Source organism: Trachypithecus francoisi, unplaced genomic scaffold, assembly GCF_009764315.1.
Source record: "Trachypithecus francoisi isolate TF-2019V2 unplaced genomic scaffold, Tfra_2.0 Lachesis_group15, whole genome shotgun sequence".
Classification (NCBI taxonomy): domain Eukaryota; kingdom Metazoa; phylum Chordata; class Mammalia; order Primates; family Cercopithecidae; genus Trachypithecus; species Trachypithecus francoisi.
Window position 1 is genome coordinate 51,889,987 of NW_022681460.1, and position 23,987 is coordinate 51,913,973.

The 23,987-nt window shown below is 40.2% G+C and overlaps 1 protein-coding gene and 1 non-coding gene across 2 annotated transcripts in view; one reads left to right on the forward strand and one right to left on the reverse strand.

The window, feature by feature from the left end:
- The window catches only part of SEC63 (SEC63 homolog, protein translocation regulator), a 91,167-nt gene that overhangs the window by 49,808 nt on the left and 17,372 nt on the right, over positions 1-23,987 (reverse strand). The window contains exons 2-4 of the mRNA XM_033234782.1: positions 9,902-10,001; positions 5,056-5,170; positions 3,585-3,697 (exon numbers count right to left, since the gene is read on the reverse strand). Coding sequence (XP_033090673.1) covers positions 3,585-3,697; positions 5,056-5,170; positions 9,902-10,001 — 328 coding nt within the window. The remainder of the gene's footprint in view (positions 1-3,584; positions 3,698-5,055; positions 5,171-9,901; positions 10,002-23,987) is intronic.
- On the forward strand, positions 10,541-10,644 carry LOC117098141. The gene has a single exon (XR_004443200.1). It is a non-coding gene; the product is annotated as a U6 spliceosomal RNA (small nuclear RNA).

Below are 23,987 nucleotides of genomic sequence, written 5' to 3' on the forward strand. Positions count from 1 at the left end.
CCTTGATGACAGTACATGTGTTGACAGCACGGATTACTGAATATTTTAAGCCCACTGTTGAGACCTGCTCAAGAAAACAAGATGATTCCTTTCAAAAGATTACTGCTCATTGACAATGCACCTGGTCACTCAAGAACTCTGATGGAGCTGCACAAGGATTTTAATGTTGTTTTCACACCTGCTAACACAACATTCATCCTGCAGCACACAGATCAAAATGTAATTTTGACTTTTAAATCTTAAGAAAAAATAACAGTTGCACTGAGCAATTTCAGAGGCTGAGGTGGGCAGATCGCCTGAGGTCAGGAGTTCAAGACCAGCCTGGCCAACATGAAACCCTGTCTCTACTAAAAATACAATAATTTGCCAGGCACAGTGGTACATGCCTGTAGTCCCTACTACTTGGGAGGCCAAGGAAGGAGAATTGCTTGAATCCAGGAGGCAGAAGTAGCAGGGAGTCAAGACTGTGCCAATGCACTCCAGCCTGAGCAACAGAGTGAGACTCCATCTCAAAAAAAAAAAAAAAACACAAACACTTTGTAAAGCTATAGCTGCTACAAACAGAGTGATATATCTGATGGATCTGGGTAAAGTAAATTGAAAACCTTCTGGAAAGGATTCACTATTCTAAATGCCATTAAGGACATTTGTGATTCACAGGAAGAGTCCAAAATGTCAGCATTAAGAGGAGTTTGGGGCCGGGCGCGGTGGCTCAAGCCTATAATCCCAGCACTTTGGGAGGCCGAGACGGGCGGATCACGAGGTCAGGAGATCGAGACCATCCTGGCTAACACGGTGAAACCCCGTCTCTACTAAAAATACAAAAACTAGCCGGGCGAGGTGGCCGGCGCCTGTAGTCCCAGCTACTCGGGAGGCTGAGGCAGGAGAATGGCGTAAACCCGGGAGGCGGAGCTTGCAGTGAGCTGAGATCTGGCCACTGCACTCCAGTCGGGCGACAGAGCGAGACTCCGCCTCAGAAAAAAAAAAAAAAAAAAAGAGGAGTTTGGTAGAAGTTTATTTCTTTTCTTTTTTTTTTTCTTTTTGAGATGGAGTCTCACTCTGTCGCCCAGGCTGGAGTGCAATGGCACAATCTCAGCTCACCACAACCTCCAGCTCCCGGGTTCAAGTGGAGTCTCCTGCCTTAGCCTCAAGTAGCTGGGATTACAGGTATGTGCCACCACACCCAGCTAATTTTGAATTTTTAGTAGAGATGGGGTTTCTCCATGTTGGTCAGGCTGGTCTCAAACTCCTGACCTCAGGTGATCCACCTGCCTCAGCCTCCCAAAGTGCTGGGATTACAGGCATGAGCCACCGCACCCAGCCAGAAGTTGATTTCAACCTTCATGGATGACTTGGAACAGTTCAAGACTTCAGTACAGAAAGTCACTACATATGTGCTAGAAATAGCAGGGGAACTAAAGAAGTGGAGCCTGAAGATGTGACTGAATTGCTGGATCTCACAATCAAACTTGAACACATGAGTTGCTTCTTATAGTTGAACAAAGAAAGTAGCTTCTTAAGATGGTATCTATTCCTGATGAAGATGCTATGAACATTGTTGAAATGACAATAAAGGATTTAGAATATTACATAAACTTTAGTTGATAAAGCAGTGGCAGAATGTGAGAGGATTGACTCCAATTTTGAAAGAAGTTCTGGCAGGGCGCGGTGGTTCACACATGTAATCCCAGCACTTTGGGAGGCCGAGGTGGGCGGATCACAAGGTCAGGAGATCGAGACCATCCCGGCTAATACAGTGAAACCCCATCTCTACTAAAAATATAAAAAATTAGCCATGCACGTTGCCAGGCGCCTGCAGTCCCAGTTACTCGGGAGGCTGAGGCAGGAGAATGTCATGAACTCAGGAGGTGAAAGTTGTAATGAGCCAAGATCGTGCCACTGCACTCAAGCCTGGGCAACAGAGCAAGATTCCATCACACAAAAAAAGAAAGAAGTTCTGTGAATGAAATACTATCAAATAGCATCACATGCTAGAGAAATCTTTCGTGAAAAGAATTTAACTAATGTAGTCAACCTCACTGTTGTCTTATTTTAAGAAATTGTCACAGCCAGCCCAACCTTCAGTAACCACTATCCTTATCAGTCAACAGCCATCAACATCAAGGCAAGACTCTCCAACAGCAAAAAGAATGCAATTTGTCAAAGGCTCAGATTACTAGCATTTTTTAGCAATACAGTATTTTTAAATGAAGGTATGTACATTTTTTTTTAAGACATAAGGCTACTGCACACTTAATAGACTATGGTATAGTAGAAACAACTTATATGCAGTAGGAAACAAAAAAATTTACATGACTCACTTTATTGCAATATTTGCTGTATTGCAGGAGACTGGAACTGAACCTATAATATCTCCAAAGGATGCTTGTATTTACTTGCATGTTTAAAATGAGTTTACAAAATTATACATCACTGAGTCCTCAAAAGACAGACAATCTCATATTTTACTCCTTCATTCAATGTAAGAGCTGTGTGGGGATGTACTTATCAAGAGTCCTGAAGAACCTAGTTAAGTTTCATCTCTTGGAAGATTAATACCCAAGAGATCACTGCATCTAATTTTAACATACTCTATTCTATTTCCCAAAAGTGTGCACAAATGTTCCTCAAACTTTATAAATACACAGACATATGTGTGTGCATATAATGTATATGTGAATATATATATCTCACAATAACAATGCACCTTACCTAAGGTGTAAGACCAACAAGAAAAAATATTTGGAAGTTCTGAAAAGATTTGTGAAGAAAGTTTCTGAGCAGTAAAAAAGGAGACCTTAAAAATCCGTATCTCAACAAGTACAGTAGTTATTATCTAAGAATAATCTTGTGTGAAGAAATTCTAAGAAGAAAAAGACACCAAAATGATGTACTTAAAAGTCCAAATTAAACTTGTCTTTAAATAGTTTAAATGAGATAAGCTATACATTGTCAAAACAAGAGAAGCAGATCAAGCCTAAAAAAAAAAAAAGACATAGAAATGATAACAAGATCTAAGTATACCCTCCTCTAATCAAGATGCTAATAAAATAGCTCAATTAACTTATCATTCACCACTTAATCAAGTTTACAAGGCAAAAATTAAAGTTTAATTAAATTAAATTATTACCACGTTATTGCTGCTGTGTAGTCCCCTAAATACCTGGTAGAATCAACATGAAGTAAGCACTTGGAAAGTGTATGACAACTATTTTACTAAAACACAAAACTATTTTTTTTTTCTTTAGAGATAGGGTATTACTCTGTCATCGAAGCTGGGCTACAGTGGCACGGTCACGGCTCACTGCAGCCTTGACCTCCCAGGCTCAACCAATGCTCCCACCTCAGCCTCCCAAGTAGCTAGGACTACAGACACCCACCACCACACAGGGTTAATTCTTTTATTTATTTATTTTTTTTGTAGAGATGGGGTCTTGGTATGTTGCCAGGGATGGTCTCAAACTCCTGGGCTCAAGCAATCCTCCTGCCTCAGCCTCCCAAAGTACTGGGATTACAGGCATGAGCCACTGCACCTGGTTTATCTGTACCATTCTTAAAAATCTGTAATGGATCCCGATACTTACGCAGCATAAGCTTTTGCTATCCTCATGAACATAACCTCATCACCTCCTTTATCTGGATGATATTTAAGTGACAGCAAACGATATTGTTTTTTAATTTCTGCCACTGTAGCTCCCTGGGAAAAAAAAAAAAAAAACAAGCTTTCTGTTAGCAAAAATAAGCACAATTCTGTAAAGAAATAATCAATCCTATTTTGAACTTAAAATATGAACTACTCAGTATTTTGAGAAAGACAAAATCCATTTTTCATCCTATATATTTTCCGATATATTTCATCCATTTTTAAATAAAAACACTTATATTGTCCAATATATGTATTTTATTAAGCACCTATGTGCCACACAGTACACTAAGCACTGATCATTTGAAACTAAAAACAGATGACACATTTACATAAAATAATACTGACATTTAAATATCAAAAAAATAGGCCGGGCACAGCCTGTAATCCCAGCACTTTTGGAGGCCGAGGTGGGTGGATCACCTGAGGTCAGGAGTTCATGACCAGCGTGGCCAACATATGGTGAAACCCCATCTCTAGCTGGGTGTGGCTCTCATCTCAACCTTCTTGGCTCAAACTATCCTCTCACCTTGGCCTCCCACGTAGCTAGGACTATAGGCATGTTGCCACCACACCCAGATAATTTTTTTTTTATATAGAGCCTGGGTGTCACTATGTTGCCCAAACTCCTGACCTCAAGGGATCCTTCCACCTTAGCTTCCCAAAGTGCTAGGATTACAGGTGTAAGCCACCATTCCTGGCTGATATTAGTTATTTCTAAGATCCCCAACCTAGACTTTACCACACTGCTTAAGTGTCAATGAATACAAGGTCATAAGATTTTTATCATTCAACTAACACAAATTAACTTCCCAGTTTTAACTTTGCATTAACCAATATTGCAGATATCTCTTAAAAATAGGCCTTTAGGCCAGGTGCGGTGGCTCACACCTGTAATCCCAGCACTTTGGGAGGCCAAGGCAGGTGGATCACGAGGTCAGGAGATCGTGATCGTCCTGGCTAACACAGTGAAACCCCGTCTCTACTAAAAATACAAAAAATTAGCCAGGCGTGATGGCGGGCGCCTGTAGTCCCAGCTACTCGGGAAGCTGAGGCAGGAGAATGGTGTGAATTCGGGAGGTGGAGCTTGCAGTGAGCTGAGATCGCGCCACTGCACTCCAGCCTGGGCGACAGAGCGAGACTCCATCTCAAAAAAAAAAAAAAAAAAGAAAAAAAAAACACCTAAAAAAAATGACCTCTCCTCTCGTCTTCAAATACTTTTATTATTTCAGCAATTGAAAACCAATTATTAATAACAATCAACAGTTATAGCTTAAAACAGAATAACAGAGGATTAGACGTCTTATTTTAATAAACAAACTGACCAAAGTCTGATTTCTTTTAGAATGAGGACCTATAGCATTTTCATGGGATCATTAAACTAATATGTATTATATAAAAATACTACTTACGGGATCCAAATTTAATACTTCATAAGGATTGTATTCTTGGTATTCTCGGTCTGTTTTGGAAACTTTATATGCAAGGAATAAGAACAATGCCCATCCTGCAAGCAGAACTATTTTCCTGTTTAGGAAAAAGGTAAGTGAATCATCAACAAATACATCTGCATAGAGTCTAAAGACATCATGGCAAGGTCAAGGCAAAAACTCTAAAGTAGTACCATATCACTATGCTACTGACTCAAATTCTACAATCACTGGGTTACAAACTCCTGTTTCAGCAAGGACAGTGTCTTTTTTACCTTTGCATTCTTTATAATCTAGTACAGTGTCTACTATGTCATATTTTCTCAGTTACTATTTGCACAATTTTAAATACAGAAGTGAATTCAACTTATTAACTTATTGGACCCATTAAATTAGATCAAAATATATAAATACTAAGTAAGCCATTTAATGGAAAAAAGAATTGCTCTGACCCAGCAATTACACTTTTATTAAACTAGGAAAAACAATTGGTCAGTTGTGCAAAAATAAATACATAGCCTTGTTTATAGCAGCAAACTTTGGAAACAATCTAAATGTCCATTCATAGGAACTGATTAAATAAACCATTTACAGAGAAATAATTAAATGAACCATGATACAGTCACACAATGCAACATTTTGTAGCCAATAGTTATAGAAGGATGTTCATAATAGGTTAAAGGTATAAAAGAATGTCTCATTTGAAAATAAACTAATTTCTGCTCCCTCCAATGTGTTCTAGTGAGTAAAATTATGTGAAAGATTAACATTACCAGCACTGAAGAGGTTAAAGAAAAAGAGAAACTCTCATACACTATACACTCTAAAGTAATATCTGGCAATAAGGTATTAAAAGCCCTAAAGAAATACATATCGTTTTTCTATCAATCCATTTCACTTCAAATAATTTGGAAATAAGTATAAAACTGCGGTCACAGATGTAAACTAGAGAAAGTATTTCACCGTAGAGATGTACCCATTAGTTTATTTGTACATTCGATGAACCTTTTTTTTTAGACAGAATCTCGCAACCAGCCTGAAGTGCAACGGCACGATCTCGGCTCACAGAAACCTCAGCCTCCTGAGTAGCTGAAACTACAGGCTCACACCAACACATCCGGCTAATTGTTGTATTTTTGGTAGAGATGGGATTTCACCATGTTGACTAGGCTGGTCTCGAACTCCTGACCTCAAGTGATCCACCCGCCTCAGCCTCCCAAAGTGCTGGAATTACAGGGGTGAGCCACCGCACCCAGCCTCCACAGTGAAATACTTTCTGGCCACTAAAAATATTTGCTGTGGATGGCTATCTTATATTGTTAAATTTACAAAATAGCTTTCAAAACTCTACGTATATAAAAGTTATACTACAAATAAGTGTACAAAGTAATTATCTTAATAATAATTAGCTTTAGGTGATGAAACCGAATGACTTTTATTTCTTATACCGAATGACTTTTATTTCTTATACCCTTTGTATGACAATGTTACACTGAGCAAGAACTGTTACACAACATCAAATGAATCTTAAGAGGCCAAATTAAACAAAATTGGAGTGACCTGTTTTTAAATCATGATCATGGCTCACTGCAGCCTCGACCTCTCAGACTCAAACAATCCTCCCACCTCAGCTTCCCAAAGCACTGGGATTAAGGCATGAGCCACCGTGGCCAGCCTACAACAGCAAACTTTTTTAACACTTTTTAAACCCAAAATTTGGTGACAGCCTCAATATGCTAAAAAAAAAAAAAAGAAAAAGAAAAAGAAAAACTTGAAAATATGCTTTACTCTCACATGAATTAACTCCCCTTTTGTTTTTCCAACTCCTCCAAAAGGCTAAAAAAGCTCACAAAACAAAGATAAAATGAAATTGGAAACCAAAAAAACAAGATTTAAAACCAAGCAAGGCAAAAGGAACAAAACACCTAGGATATGCTAAACCCTATGTTTTACATAGAGCATCTAGTTCTCCAAGCCAAGGAATGAGAAGAGGAAAGGAGAAGCTCATAACAGAATCCCAAGGCTAATGAAAATTACCACAACCAATAAAGCCATGCTCTAGTTTCCTGAGAGCCAAAGCAAAGATGGAAACATAACAGATCACATCATGCTCTGTGTTCAGCTTTTTTAAAAAACCCATTTGGTTCCTCAGAAAAGATAAGCGTTTTTCCCACACTTGGCTTCAGTAATTAACTTAAAGTGTCATCTTTTTTTCTGGGTGGGGGACAGAGTCTTGCTCTGTCACCCAGGCTGGAGTGCAGTGGCACAATCTCAGCTCAATGCAACCTTTGCCTCCTGGGCTCAAGCCATTCTCCTGCCTCAACCTCCCAGGTAGCTGGGGGACCACAGGCACGCACCACCATGCCTGGCTAATTTTTTGTATTTTTTTAGTAGAGACAGGGTTTCACCATGTTGGCCAGGCTGGTCTCAAACTCCCGACCTCAGGTGATCCACCCACCTAAGCCTCCCAAAGTTCTGGGATTACAGGCTTGAGCCACCATGCCCAGTCTGAAGTGTCATCTTTAGAAGCAACTTTCAAAAATTACATGCCTTAGTTTTGCAGATGATGGCAGAAGAAAAGCATTACACAACTGTTTAACTTTGAAAGAATGTTTCAAGATTAAGTAGTAAAAGTTTTAATGGTTTATGACCTTATCTAAATTGTTACCAGTATATATTTAATTCTTCCTTACCGAAACTCCCTTAATCTGTACTTTAAGTAAATCAGTTAATTAATCACTAAAAGAGCTTCACAAAGTTTTTTTCCTTGAAAACTGAGGTTCAGATACCCACAAAGTCTTGAACAAAGCCAGACAAGAGACTGGGAGGCCAAAAATACAGGCATCCCTTGGTATCCTCAGGGGACTGGTTCCAGGACCCCACAGATACCAAAATCCATAGATGCTCAAGTCCCCAGTATAAAATGATGTCACATTTGCATATAACCTACATACATCCTCCTGTGTACATTAAATCATCTCTAAATTACTTATAATACCTATAACAATGTACACTGTGGAAACACTTATTATACCATATTTTTATTTATACTTTTAATTGTTGTATTGTTATTTCTCTTGCTTTTTTCCCCAAATATTTTCAATTCACAGTTTGTTGAATCTTCCGATGTGGCACCCGCAGATATTGGGGGGGGGGACTGTTTTTTGTCTTGCTGCTTTATGAAAATTTAATTTAAAATGAGAACCAACAGCAAAGAATAAACAGTGAAGAGAAAATTACTCAAGACTAACTATGCCTCTAGTTTCACCTCATTAAAGAACTCTTAACACCAAAGCTAGAATTCCCCTCCTCCTACAAAGAAACGAAACTGGGTGGCTCATGCAGGGTGGCTCACGCCTGTGATCCTACCACTTCTGGAGGCGAGGGCAGGCAGATCACTTGAGCCCAAGAGTTCAAAAACAGCCTGGGCAACATGGTGAAATCCCATCCCTATAAAAGAACACAGGGAGGCCGAGACGGGCGGATCACGAGGTCAGGAGATTGAGACCACCCTGGCTAACACGGTGAAACCCCGTCTCTACTAAAAAATACAAAAAACTAGCCGGGCGACGTGGCGGACGCCTGTAGTCCCAGCTACTCGGGAGGCTGAGGCAGGAGAACGGCGTAAACCCGGGAGGCGGAGCTTGCAGTGAGTTGAGATCCGGCCACTGCACTCCAGCCTGGGCGACAGAGCGAGACTCCGCCTCAAAAAAAAAAAAAAAAATTAACCAGTTATGGTGGCACACACCGGTACTCCCACCTACTCAGGAAGCTGAGGTGGGAGGATGCCTGAGCCCAATGAGGCTGAGGCTGCAGTGAGCCAAGATGGCACCACTGCACTCCAGCCTGGGCAACAGAGCAAGATTCTGTCTCAAAAAAAAAAAAAAAAGAAAGAAAAACAAAAACAAAAAGAAAAGAAAAAGAAACTAAATTAGGTAAAGTTAAATCTTATGAAGAAAAACTAAATCCCCTGAAATTATGCTGAAAAAACTATCATTTAAACCAAGACTTTTAAATAACTGATTCTACTCTCACTAATTTCTTTTGCTACATCTTCTCTTCCTACTGGATAAATGTAGGTAATTCACGAGACATAGTAGTCCGATAAGGGTAACTCTCTCTCATCTCCTGTCAGTTTCATCTATTACATCTAAACTGATGACGTAGGATAAATGCCCAAAGCCTTGCTCTTAACCAGTACACCCCATAGCCTCACAGAATTAAACTGGTCTGCTATAACTAAACATGTTAATGGCCTGTTTAAGCAGATGGGCCTGCTAAAATAAAGGGTGATTAGGTCCCTGATCCAACACTTCTAACTACATGACTTTGGTCAAGTTATATCATCATTCTTAGCCTTAGTTTCCTTATCTGAGAAAAAGCAAAACCATCTACTTTGAAGTGAATACAGAATTAAATTAGATAACATATAAAGCCCTAGCACAGATTCTAGCATACAGTAGGTGCTCAATAAACTTTATCACCATGAAATGCTAACTTGTTCATGTCACCTACTTCTGAAATCTTTTAAAGATTTCCCCATAGTCTTTAAGATAAAATTCAAATCCTGGCACAAGATGCACAAGGTCCTTCAAAATATGACCTATCTCTCTCTACCCCCAATCCCCAGCAACAGCACATTCTCCTTCCTTTGAACTTCTAAACCAATCTGTTCAGACTGTTCCCACATTTTCTCATATCTTACCCTTACTATAGATTACAATTTCTTTACAGACACAATAACTTATTCATCATTACACATATATTTTGTATGGCCTAGCAAAGAATAAGCATTAAGTAGGTTTTTTTCTTGAAATCCATTACTTACTTTACTGTAGGAATAATATTTGGCTGGGGTTTTAATAACCGTAAACGATACCACATACACCTTCCATATACTTTTCTGATATTCTTTAATCGAATTTGCTCTGTCAAGAAAGAAAAATAAGATGAATTAAAAACCATTTTTCACAGTGAAGGCAAAACCAGAGTTAACTGGTTAACTAACCTTCATTATCACGCTAATAGTTTACTGGAACATGAAATTACTGCCTATTCAAATAGCCTTTAACAAACTTACAAGATAGGTTAAATTTTCTGCCATTTAGAACAAACAACCTATCTAGAAAACTTCATTCAACCACCAGGTGACCATTTTTCACATGAGACTTAATGAAAATGCAAAAACTGACTTGCACCCAAAATATTCAGTCAGATATAATAAGTAATTTCTGGGAAATTCTCTCCCTCTTTCCCCTCTGCTATAGAAGGAACGAGAAGTATAAAACAGTTAAAACATGGTTTATTAAGGAAGCTAAGCAGAAATAATACTCCTCAAACACAAAAATAAACGCCTATCAAAATGTCTTCTAATCAACAAAGTTTAGATCTCATCTATTTATGATATAAAACTAGTAAGACTTGGAGCTGTAACATACAATCAACTTGCAGTTAAAACAAAGGTTGAGTACTTGCTTCAGCAGCACATACACTAAAACCAGAGCAATACAGAGAGTAGCATGGTCCTTGCCCAAAGATGATATGCATATTTGTGAAGTATTTTTTTTGTTTTTTGTAGAAACTGGGTCTTGCTATGGTACCAAGGCTGATCTCAAACTCCTGGCCTCAAACACACCTCCTGCCTCAGAGCACCCTGGTCCCTAAAAAAAGCGCCATTTAAAAAATGTTATTAAAAGAAAGGGGGCCGGGCACGGTGGCTCACGCCTTTAATCCCGCACTTTGGGAGGCCGAGGCGGGCGGATCACCTGAGGTCAGGAGCTTGAGACCAGCCTCAACATGAAGAAACCCTGTCTCTGCTAAAAATACAAAATTAGTCAGGCGTGGTGGTGCATGCCTGTAATCCCAGCTACTCGGGAGCCTGAGGCAGGAGAAATGCTTGAACCTGGGAGGCCGAGGCTGCAGTGAGCCAAGATCGCACCGTTGCACTCCAGCCTGGGCAACAAGAGCGAAACTCTGCCTCAAAAAAAAAAAAAAAAAAAAAAGGTAGAGTAAAATTCAGTATCACAAATTATAATTATTTTGTGTTAAGCTGGAAAAGTCTCCTAAACCCATAAAACTTAGGTTTACAGGATCAGGCACTGTGGCTCACCTCTGTAATCCCAGCACTTTGGGAGGGCGAGGCAGGCGGATCACCTGAGGTCAGGAGTTGAAGACCAAGCTGGTCAACATGGCAAAACCCCATCTCTACTAAAAATACAAAAATTAGACAGGCATAGTGGTGCACACCTATAGTCCCAGCTACTCAGGAGGCTGAGGCATGAGAATCACTTGAACCCAGGAGGCAGAGGTTGCAGTGAGCGGAGATCCCTCCAGCCTGGGCAACAGAGTAAAACTCCATCTCAAAACAAACAAAAAACTTAAGTTTATATGAGAGTTGTGACAAAAGCTATTATTTTAAGGCTGGGCGCAGTGGCTCACGCCTGCAATCCCAACACTTTGGGAGGATGAAGCGGGCAGATCACGAGGTCAGGAATTCGAGACCAGCCAGTTCAAGACCAGCCTGCCCAACATGGTGAAACTCCGTCTCTACTAAAAATACAAAACTAGCCAGGTGTGGTGGCGCATGCCTGTAATCCGTTACTCAGGAGGCTGAGGCAGGAGAATCAGTTGAACCTGGGAGGCGCAGGTCGCAGTGAGCCTAGATCGCACCATGGCACTCCAGCCTGGGCAACAAGAGTGAAACTCCATCTCAAAAAAAAAAAAAAAAGCTATTATTTTCAGCCTCAGGAAAAACTTGCAGTTCAATTAAAAAGAAATTAAGCCCAAGCAAAAATAGTATGTATTGTTTTACTAAATTTACCACAAGCACTTGGATTGAATGACTCTCCCAAGTTTTAAAAAAAAAAAAAATGTATTGGGAGGCCAAGGCAGACACATCATGAGGTCAGGAGATAGAGATCATCCTGGCTAACACAGTGAAACCCCCTCTCTACTAAAAAGACAAATAATTAGCCAGGCGTGGTGGCACGTGCCTGTAGTCCCAGCTACTTGGGAGGCTGAGGTAGCAGAATCACTTGAACCCAGGAGGCAGGATGCAGTGAGCCAAGATCACACCACTGTACTCTAGCCTGGGTGACAGAGCAAGACTCCGTCTCAAAAAAAAAAAAGAAAAAAAATTAAGTTTCGAAATAAAAATCTGCCTTTTTAAGAAGATGGCACCAAAAACAAAGGAGGAAGCCCTTGCCCACCCCAAAGCCAAAGTCAAAGCAAAGGCTTTGAAGAACAAGAAGGCAGTGCTGAAAGGCATCCACAACCACACAAAATAAGACTGGCCACCCACCTCCCAGTGGCCTAAGACAATACAGCTCCAAAGGCAGTTCAAATGTCCTAGGAAGACGACCACCACAAAAAACAAGCTTTATCATTATGACATTATCAAGTTCCCCTTGACCACTAAGTCAGCCATGAAGAAGACACCAGTACATTTGTGTTTACTATGGATGTTAAGGGCAACCAGATCAAACAGGCTGTGAAGAAGCTCTATGACACTGGCATGGCCAAGGTAAACATACTCATCAGGCCTAATGGAGAGAAGAAGGTGTATGCTCAACTGGCTCCTAACTTACGATGTTTTGAATGCTGCCAACACAATTGAGATGATCTAAAATGAGTCCAGCTGGTTAATTACAATTTTTTTTACCATATTAAAAAAATCTACAAAACTGCAGTTCTTAAATGAGATAACAGGTAAGTAAAAGGACATGGCATATAGAAGGTTCCAAAACCACCATGTAAGAAGTCCAACTACCCTGTTACCACCATGCTTAGATGAAGTCATCCGCATGGGAGGACTACCCAGCAAGAAGCACCAAAACCAAGTATTAGGAAGAGGGAGGGATCCATGTAGGGGAGAATATGGTAGCAGAAAAGGAAACGGATAATATGCAGGGGAACTGATTGAATAAGTTAATATATTAAAGATACCTGGAGTTAGTTTTCCACTGTCAAGAAAAGAGTGAAAAAATAGAAAACAAGAATGAACCCTGTACTGCTGGACTGGAATTAAAGACATCACTATGAATGAATATCTTTTAATAAAGAAATACAAATGCAGCTCTAAATACATACATACACTCCCTAGCTCTATCTACTAAATGGGCCTAGGAGCAGAAAAATCCCAGTAGCAATGAGCACATGTAGCATGCAGATCTTGGCTTCTAAATACCATTCTCCACTAACAGGAACCAGGAATCCAAGTATCCTCCCACAAAATACTAATTACAAAGGGGAAACGAATGACTTTACAGTTGGGTAGGCTGAATAACTGTCCCCCACGATGTCCACATCCTGATACCTGGAACCAGTAAATATACCATCTTAAATGACAAAAGGGACTTTACAGATATGACTAAGTTAAGGATCTTGAAATAGGGAGATTATCATAGGAGGACCATAATCACAGGGGTACTTTTAAGAGGGAGGCAGGAGGGTCAAAGACAGAGATGGTGATATGACAGTGAAAGCAGATGCTGGACTAATGCCCTTTTTAAAGACGAGGGAAGGGCCACAAGCTAAAAAATACAGGCTATCTACCGAAGCTGGAAAAGGCAAGAAAGCAGATGCTACCCTAGAGCCTCCAGAAGGAATGAGCCCTGCCAACATCACGACTTCAGCCCAAAGAAACTGATTTTGGACTTCTGGCCTCCAGAACTGTTAAGAGAACAAATGTGTGCTGTTTTAAACCAATGAGTTTTGGTAATTTGTTACAGCAGCAATAGGAAACATAGAACACCTAACAGACACCACCTCAATCAAGTGATCAGTGAGCATCGCCAAAAAAAAAGACAACCTAAAATCATACACCACCTGACAGCATGCAATGAGAAGAACACAGAATCAGTTTTGTGAAATTCCTGCCGAAGATACACAACCTGACTCTAATAATGAGAAAACACTGTACAACTCAAACTCCAATTCATTTTACTAAATAACTGGTCTCTAATCTTTAAAGCAGAAGGATAAGTAACTACTTCAGACTAAAGAAGACTAAAGAAACACATCAACTAAATGTGGTATGTGACTCTAAATTGGATATTTTACTCTAAAGAACATCAAGAAAAGTGACAAAACCCAAATGGAGTCAGACAATGAGATGGCAGTAATGCCAATTTTCTGATGTTCATGGTTTAGTTACGAACACTTGAAAATACCACTAGTGATTTTTAAATACGTATTTTATTAAATTAAGCCTCTACAGTCTCCCACTTTCAAGTATAAAATCAAGGAAACATTTTATGAGGTTTTATAAGAACAATGCTGAAGTCTCTTTATGAAGCAGACAGTTTGATCTACTCAAAGTTATGATGTTCTACTGTTCCTGGTCAAGAGAAAGTACATGTGGTTTTCAGCCCCTTATTCTTGGGGGCCACACAATGCATGGACCTTGTGTGCCCCACTCTTCCAACCTAAAAATTAAATCTTAACCTTTAAGGATAGTATTTAAATCAATCAGTAAGTACTACAGGCCACAGTTTACACGTTAACATAGTAGCAGTTAGATTTCCAGCAAAACTAAATATTCATGGTACACATTCCAAATCTCTGTATGAATGACCTCAAGTCAAAGTAACTATTACAAGTCAAGTTATTCCAGACAGTTTTTAATAAGACACTTAACAGAATAAAATGAAGTTCACTTATAAACTTGCTTATTGAATTACTATTTTCATGGGCACTAAAAATTATGTTAGAAGTATCCTTAACTTATACTGTTTTTAAAGAAATTATCCACATTTATAGAACAGGAAATCCTAAGATCATAAAACAATAAAAACAACGTGTCATAACTGCTCTCAGCAGCTGAACTTCATATAGTAAAGCTGCAAGGATAATCTAGATTTGGGTTATGGCTGTGCTTCATAAACCATATAGTGCCTTTGCTAAAAAAGTCACTCTGTCCATGCTGGATGATCTGCCAGTCAGCAGTATTACTGACTGAACTCTTAGCACCATAATCATAAAACCCAGAGGTGAAGGAATATTAGTCAGATCTAAAGTCTTCAAACTTGTTTGCCTACTTACCACATAGTATCCAACAGTTTTTCAACTCGTCTCCTTCCCTCCCTCTAGTAGACCCCAGTGTGAATTGCTGCCATCGTTATGTCCATGTGTGCCCAGTGTTTAGCTCCCACTTATAAGTGAGAACATGCAGTATGTGGTTTTGTTTCTGCATTAATTCATTTAGAATAATACCCTCCAGCTGCATTTATGTGCTTTAAAGAACATTATTTCATTCTTTTTAATGGCTGTGTAGTATTCTACGTGTATATGTACTACTTTTTTTTTTTTTTTGGAGACAGAGTTTCACTCTTGTTGCCCAGGCTGAAGTGCAATGGCGCAATCTCGGCTCACCACAACCTCCGCCTCCCGGGTTCAAGCGATTCTCCTTGCCACAGCCTCTCAAGTAGCTGGGATTACAGGCATGTGTCACCACATCTGGTTAATTCTGAATTTTTAGTGGAGATGGGGTTTCTCCATGTTGGTCAGGCTGGTCTCGAACTCCTGACCTCAGGTGATCCACCTGCCTTGGCATCCCAAAGTGCTGATGTGTCCGGAATTGGTGGGTTCTTGGTCTCACTGACTTCAAGAATGATGCCACGGACCCTAGTGGTGAGCATTACAGTTCTTAAAGATGGCGTGTCCGGAGTTTGTTCCTTCAGATGTTCAGATGTGTCTGGAGCTTCTTCCTTCTGGTGGGTTCGTGGTCTCGCTGTCAGGAGTGAAGCTGCAGACCTTCGTGGTGAGTGTTACATCTCTTAAAGGCAGCGCATCTGGAGTTGCTCCTTCTTCCCAGTGGGTTTGTGGTCTCCCTGGCTTCAGGAGTGAAGCTGCAGAACCTCCCCGTGAGTGTCAGAGCTCATAAACCCAAAGAGTGAGCAGCAGTTAAGATTTATTGCAAAGATGCAAAGAGTGAAAGAACAGGTGACCCGATCCGGTTGCCACTGCTGGCTTGGGCAGCCTGCTTTTATTCCCTTACCTGACCCCACCCACATCCTGCTGATTGGTCTATTTTCCAGAGAGCTGATTGGTCCATTTTCCAGAGCGCTGACTGGTCCATTTTGACAGAGTGCTGATTGGTGCGTTTACAATCCTCGAGATAGACAGAGTCACAGAGTGCTAGTTAGCTAGATACAGAGTTAACTAGATACAGAGTACCAATTGGTGTATTTACAAACCTTGAGCTAGACACAGAGTACTGATTGGTGTATCTACAATCCTTGAGCTAGACAAAGAGTACTAGACGGAAAAGTTCTCCAAGTCTCCACTAGGTTAGCTAAATACAGAGTGCTGATTGGTGCACATATGATCCTCCGGCTAGATATAAAAGTTCTCCAAGGCCCCATCCAGTTCAGGAGCCCACCTGGCTTCACCCTGTGGATCCTGCACCAGGGCTGCAGGCGGAGCTGCCCGCCAGTCCCGAGCCGCGCCTGCACTGGGATTACAGGCATGAGCCACCATGCTCAGCCACTACATTTTCTTTATCCAGTCCACCATTGACAGACACCTGGGTTGGTACTACCTCTTTGCTATCGTGAGCAGTGCTGCGATGAACATGGGTGCACGTCTTCTGGTAGAACAATTTATTTTCTTTTAGATATATATCCAGTAATGGGATTGCTGGGTCAAATCACAATTCTCAGTTCTTTGAGAAATCTGCAAACTGCTTTCCACAGTGGCTGAACTAGTTTACATTCCCACCAGCAGTGTATAAGTGTTCCCTTTTCCCTGCAGCCTCACTAGCATCTGTTTTTTGACTTTTTTATAATAGCCATTCTGACTAGTATGAGATGATCTCCCACAGTGGTTTTGATTTGCTTTTATCTGATTAGTGATGTTGAGCATTTTGCATGTTTCTTGGCCACTTAAAAAAAAAATCTTCTTTTAAGAAATGTTCGTGGCTTTTGCCCACTTTTTAATGGGAATATTTTTTGCTTGTTAAATTCCTTATACATTCTGGATATTAGACCTTTGTTGGATGCATAGTTTGTAAATATTTTCTCTTATTCTATAAGTTGTCTGTTCACGCTGTTGATAGTTTCTTTTGCTGTGCAGAATCTCTTTTAGTTTAATCAGGTCCATTTGTCAATTCTTGCTTTTGCTGCAACTGTAAAGCTGATATATTAAAATAATTACATCTCTTTTAAATGCATCCAAAGAAAGCTAAAAACCACAGCAATTTCATACCCATCATCATCCATTTACAAAAATGTATGAACAGTCCTTCATTCTACTTCTCCCATATAATATTATCCTAATGTAATATATTTCATCCTGGTGAGTTAATTTTTTTTGTTTTTGTTTTGAGACAGGGTCTTGCTCTGTCACCAGGCTAGACTACAGTAATGCCATCACGGTTTACTGCATCCTCAGTCTCCCAGGCTCAAGTGATCTTCTCACCTCAGCCTCTGGAGTAGCTGGGACTACAGGAACATGCCACCATGCCTGGCTAGTTTTTTTTTCGTACAGATAAGGAGATCTATGTTGCCCAGGCTGGTTTCAAACTCCTGGGCTCAAGCAATCCTCCCTCCGCAGCCTCCCCAAGTGCTAGGATTACAGGTGTGAGACACCACACCTGGCCCCAGTAAGTCATTTCTTTTTTTTTTTTTTTTCTGATGGCGTCTCACTCTGTAGCCCAGGCTGGAGTGCAATGGCGTGATCTCGGCTCACTGCAACCTCTGCCTCCCAGGTTCAAGTAATGCCTCAGCCTTCCAAGTAGCTGGGATTACAGGCATGCAACACCACACCCAGTTAATTTTGTATTTTTAGTAGAGATGGGGTTTCGCCATGTTGGCCAGGCTGATCTCAAACTCCTGACCTCCAGTTCCACCCACCTTGGCCTCCCAAAGTGCTGGGATTACAGGTGTGAGACACCACATCTGGCCCCAGTAAGTCACTTCCTTTTTTTTTTCTTTTTTTCTGATGGAGTCTCACTCTGTCACCCAGGCTGGAGTGCAATGGCACGATCTCAGCTCACTGCAACCTCTGCCTCCCAGGTTCAAGCAATGCCTCAGCCTTCCAAGTAGCTGGGATTACAGGCATGCACCACCACACCCAGCTAATTTTGTATTTTTAGTAGAGATGGGGTTTCGCCACGTTGGCCAGATTGGTCTCAAACTCCTGACCTCCAGTTCCACCCACTTGGCCTCCCAAAATGCTGGGATTACAGGTATGAGCCACTGCACCCAGCCAGCCCCAGTAAGTCATTTCTTATAATACCGAAATACACTTCTTAACATTCCTTTTCAATTCCCTGTGACTTTCAAGTTTTTCCCAATTTTTTTGTTTTGAAAATATTCAAGTCATCATAAAAGTTGAAAGAATATTACAATGGCCAAGCACAGTAGCTTACGCCTGTAATCCCAGCACTCTAGGAGGCTGAGGCAGGAGGCCCACTTGAGCTCAGGGGTGCAAGTCTATCCTGGGCAACACAGGAAGACCCTGTCTCTACAAAAACTTTAAAAATTACCTGGGCATGGTGGTAAACGCCTACAGTCCCAGCTACTCAGGAGGCTGAGGCAGGAGGATCACAGGAGCCCAGCAATTTGAGGCTGTAGTGAGCCATGATCACATTACTGCAGTTCAGCCTGGGCAATGGTGCGAGACAGTGTCTCAAAGAAAAAAAACAACTAAAACTTATTTTTGAAAACAAAAAGTACACTTCTGTCAGTATGGCTCAATCTTTGCCAAAATAGCTTTACCTTGTACTTCAAGTATATTCTGTCAAAACCTAAAGCTGCAGATTAGCTTATTTGATTTATAGAAAACATATACCATATAACCTAATTGGCAAAGGCAGTTTTCATTATTAAACTAACCAACCAAATTGAACTGTCAAAAAAAAGTTCATGCCTGTAATCCCAGCACTTTGGGAGGCCGAGGCAGACAGATTGCATGAGGTCAGGAGTTCGAGACCAGGCTGGCCAACATGGCAAAACCCCATCTCTACTAAAAATACAAAAATTAGGCAGGTGTGGTGGTGAGCGCCTGTAATTCCAGCTACTTGGGAGGCTGAAGCAGGAAAATCACTTGAACCCAGGAGGCAGAGGCTGCAGTGAGCCAAGATTATGCCACTGCACTCCAGCCCAGGTGAAAGTACAAGAAGATTGCCTCAAAAACTAAAAAATAGTAAAAAATAAAAATAAAAATAATTTTTAAAAAAATTTTTTTAAAAAATCTTTCCTTTAATCGTGGTTTCCCAGAATGTTTCAGAATATGAAAAGCATGAAAATAACTTGGAAGTGAAAAACTGGGAATCATGGCTCTAGATGACCGAAAAATAAGTCATCCAGTAATCACTATGCTCTTAACTTGAATCTGAATAGTTAGCCATGATATCTCATTCCCAAGGCCAGTTCAGAACCATTTGGATTTGGAATATAGGCTTCATAAGACTACATATTGTTCACCATCACCACCACCCAGGTACACAATCACAGATTACCTAAATCAGAAAGGTTACAGAAACGTGGGATCTACTTAACACCTATCCACTACACATACTCTGACAATGGAGGAGGGAACCTAGAAGGCAACTGAAAATTTCTTGAACAACAACAAAAAAAAACCACTGGATCACAGCAGAACCACCCCTCTACCACCAAAGTTCACAATTCTCAGGAATTCCTGAACAATCTAAGTGCAAACCAATACAAACCAAGAAGTTCAAATAAATCAAGAGTTTTATCTTCCCTAAGCGGGTACTTGACAGCAGCATACAATTATATACTATCTCTTTCTCTTTTCCTTTTATGGTACTGAAACAAGTACTACAGAGCAGGGCTTTTCAACATCAGCGATACTGACATTTTGGACTACACAATTCTTATAATTTAATGTTTCTGTGCATTTTAGGATGTTTAGCAGCATCGTGATCTCTACCCACTAGACGCCAGGAACAGCTCCCCAGTGGAGACCAAAAAAATCTTCAGAAATTCACAAATATCCTCTGGGACACAAAATTGCCCCTGATTTAAAGTGCACACATACACACTCTCACACACAGGCACAGAGACATAGCTACAGAGGGTTCATGAAAAACAAGTTAAACGATATGACCTACATATCAGGAGCACAGGGAAAAGAAGGATAGGAAAGGTTGGCAGAATAAACCAGGCAGGCAACAATTGTCTTTCCCATTCCCCTAAAAGTATTCTTTAAAAAAAAAAAAAAAGACTCGTTGTAGTATCTTTCAGTACTTACCTGGGAGGAGGGGAGGGAAGAAGGGAAAGGAGGACCTGGGAAGCTTCATTATTAACATACTAACCACCCTGTTAGCTCTGTCCTCCTATTTTTCTTTTACTCTTAATCTTATAGTGATAATCCATAGCCTAAGTAAAAGGTTAACCAAAAACAGGTAAAACAAGAGAAAATGGAAGAGAAACTCAAGTACTAGGAAAGTAAATAAATGCTAGCTAAAAAGGAAAGTCAACTTAACACACAAGAATGTATGTCCCACCAGAACTTTAAAAACCACATACCCCAAAGTAAAAAGAATTCATTGAGCTGAAAAGGCCTCTGAAGATGAGTGCAGTGTGTCTTGCTCAAGATCGCAATGCTAGCCAGAGATTGTTTTAATAAGATTTTGAGTGTTGATACAAATTCATATGTTGCCTGGCAACACAGCAAGACCTCATCTCTACAAAAAAAAATTAAAAATTAGCTGGGTATGGTGGCACACACGCATAGTCCCAGCAACTTAGAAAGCTGAGGCAGAAGAATTAGCTCCTTGAGACCAGGAGATCGAGGCTACAATGAGCCGTGATCGTGCCACTACCCTCGGCCTTGGGAAACAGAGTGAGACCCTGTCTCAAAAAAAAAGAAAAAGGAGGAAAAAGAAAATTTGGCATACAGTGGAAGAAAAAAATCCGGCCGGGCGCGGTGGCTCAAGCCTGTAATCCCAGCACTTTGGGAGGCCGAGACGGGCGAATCACGAGGTCAGGAGATCGAGACCATCCTGGCTAATACGGTGAAACCCCGTCTCTACTTAAAAATACAAAAAAAAACTAGCCGGGCGACGAGGCGGGCGCCTGTAGTCCCAGCTACTCGGGAGGCTGAGGCAGGAGAATGGCGTAAACCCGGGAGGCGGAGCTTGCAGTGAGCTGAGATCCGGCCACTGCACTCCAGTTTGGGTGGCAGAGCAAGACTCCGTCTCAAAAAAAAAAAAAAAAAAAAAAAAAAAGGAAAAAAATCCACCAATCCAACACCCAGCTAGTAATCGTTAATACCACTGTAGTATGTTTCCTTTTAGTTATATTTAGGAGAATATCTGGAAAAGGCAAAGAAGACAGGAGAGTTGGCAAGGTTGAAGGTACACTCTCAGAAGAGAAACAGCTCTGTGAAGAAGGAAGCTCCAGCAACTGACTTCCGGAGGAATGAGCTTCAATCAATTAAAGGGCTGCCCTGCTGCTTCAATCAGGGCCTGTAAGGGCCCTTTTGCAGTGTTGACGATACCTGGTGCTTATCCCCACTGCAGCAGCTGCCCAAGTGAGCTTCTCAAAGAGAAAAATGGGACACATAAAAGCCCACTTAAGGGTAGCATTTCTATAATGTATCAGTGTACAAACTGAAAGAGACAAAAACGAAAAGCTGAAGTTTGTGTTAAGGTTGCATTAGCAGTAATTTTTAATTTTTAAAATTTCTAAACATTTCCCTGTGTTTAGATCATTATAAATATCACTTAATGACTACTAATAACCAAATGAATAAAGATACCACAATATACCTACCGTTCTATAATTAGATACATAAAATGTTTCTAATTTCTTGGTATTATGGATCTCTTTGGTCCTAGAAGTATTCAGAACACTCTATCCTTAGAACACAGCCCCAGAAGTATAATTACTAGGTTTAAGAGCATTAACACTTTTGTAACTCCTTTCTAAAAAAGCCAGTAGGACTATACACTCTTTTCAGCAGTTTGCCCGTTGGCACCACCATTCTTCAGCAGCCAGTACTAAAAGCCAATTTTGATTCCTCTGTACTGAAGTTCAAGGGCAGAGACTGTATCTTACTCACAGTGTTCACCCTCCTCTTTCCAGTTTCCTGGAATAGAGGAGGCACTATATAAATATTTCTTGAGAATGATGAACTCCTTTATTTAACAAACATTTAGTGAATATCCACTACATACCTGGACTTTTCTGGACACTGAGGATATAGAAGAAAACAAAACAAAAAACCCTGCTCTCAAAGACCATAGCAATAAACAAAGTAAATTATATAATATAGTTAACCCCTGAACAACGTTGGGTTTAGGGGCCCTGTCCCTACCCCCTGTGCAGTCGCAAATCTGCATATAACTTTTGGCTCCCCCAAAACTTAACTACTAATAGCCTACTGTTGACTAGAAGCCTTACAGATAACATAAAGTTGATTAACACATATTTTGTGTATGTATTATATACTGTATGCTTACAATAAAGTAAGCTAGAAAAAAGACAAGAAAATGTCAAGAAAATCATAAGAGAAATGTCAAGAAAATCATAAGAGAAAATACATTTACAGTAGTGTATTTATTAATACCTTAAGTTTATGTCATCTGTTTATAAGCTGCAGACCTCAATCTACAGTATATATCAAGCAATTCAACTTTTTCTGTTATCATCATGACTTTTTTCTTCTTAGAAGCACTTAGAGCATCACTAGTGGCACTTCGTATGAGTCCCATGGTGTTGCAAGGTTTATGGTATTGCACTAAATACGAAGAAAAATACAAGAGAACCTCAAGAGATCACTTTTTATGGTGATAAGGAATTTACTGAAGGGACAAACTGCTTACACAGAGATGATCAGCATCACACAATGTTTTAAGCGGATACTTGCAACACTTGAGCTCACTGCAATAGCAAAGAAGATGGTTATAAAAGTATTACAGTAGTATACACTAATTTTATGCAGTTATGATTTAATACTACATTTCTCTCAACTGCAAATGGCTCCATGTCCTATCTATAGTGTTTGTGTGCATACGTTTTGATAAATTTTATCTTTTACAATAGATACGTGCTTCTTTTATGGTAGCAAATGATAAAGCAGACTAGTATCTACATACATTTTATGCATTTATAATATCTTTTTCTTAATTTCTTTTTGATATTTCTAGGCTACATTTCTTCTGCAAAATTTTTTCAAACTGTTACAAGTCTCCAAAAAGTTATCCAATATATTTACTGAAAAAAATCCACTTTTAAGTGGACCTACATAGTTCAAACCCATGTTGTTGAAGGGTCCTTTGAGAGAAAATTAGTGAGGTAGGGGTAAGAAACACTACAATTTAAAATAGGATGCTCAGGGAAGATGGCATCTGAGCAAAGACAACAGAGATGAGGGAAGAGGTAATGTGACTATCTAGAGGAAAAGTATTCCAGGCAAAGGGAGCAGCAACAGTAAAGGACTGAAAGAAAGAGTGTGGCTTCGCTGTGTTCACAAGTGCAGTGAGGCAGCTATGGCTGGAATGGAAACAGCAAAGTGATCAAAGAGACCATGAAGGACTTTACTCTCTAAGACTTGAGCTTCTTGTCAGATTGAGACAGACAGCCCTGAAGAGTTCTGAGCAGAATCGTATGAGCTGACTCCTGTTATAAAGGATCCTTGCTACTATTTTGAGAAAAGACTACACTCAGCCAGGGTAGAAACAGACTAGCTAGGAAGCTAATGATAATCTAGGCAATAAACCAGGACAGTAGTGTTTGTGGAGTGATGAGAAATGGTCAGACACGATGTATTTCAAAGGTAGAGCCAAAAGAACATACTAATAGTCTGAAAGTGGAGTATGAGAAAGAGAAGAATCAAGAATAACTTCTTCAGTCCACCAAAGCTTAAAGGTAAAAATTTAAATAAAAAACAAAGAATGACCCCTAAACTTCTTTTCTGAACAGCTGAAAAGACAGTTGTGA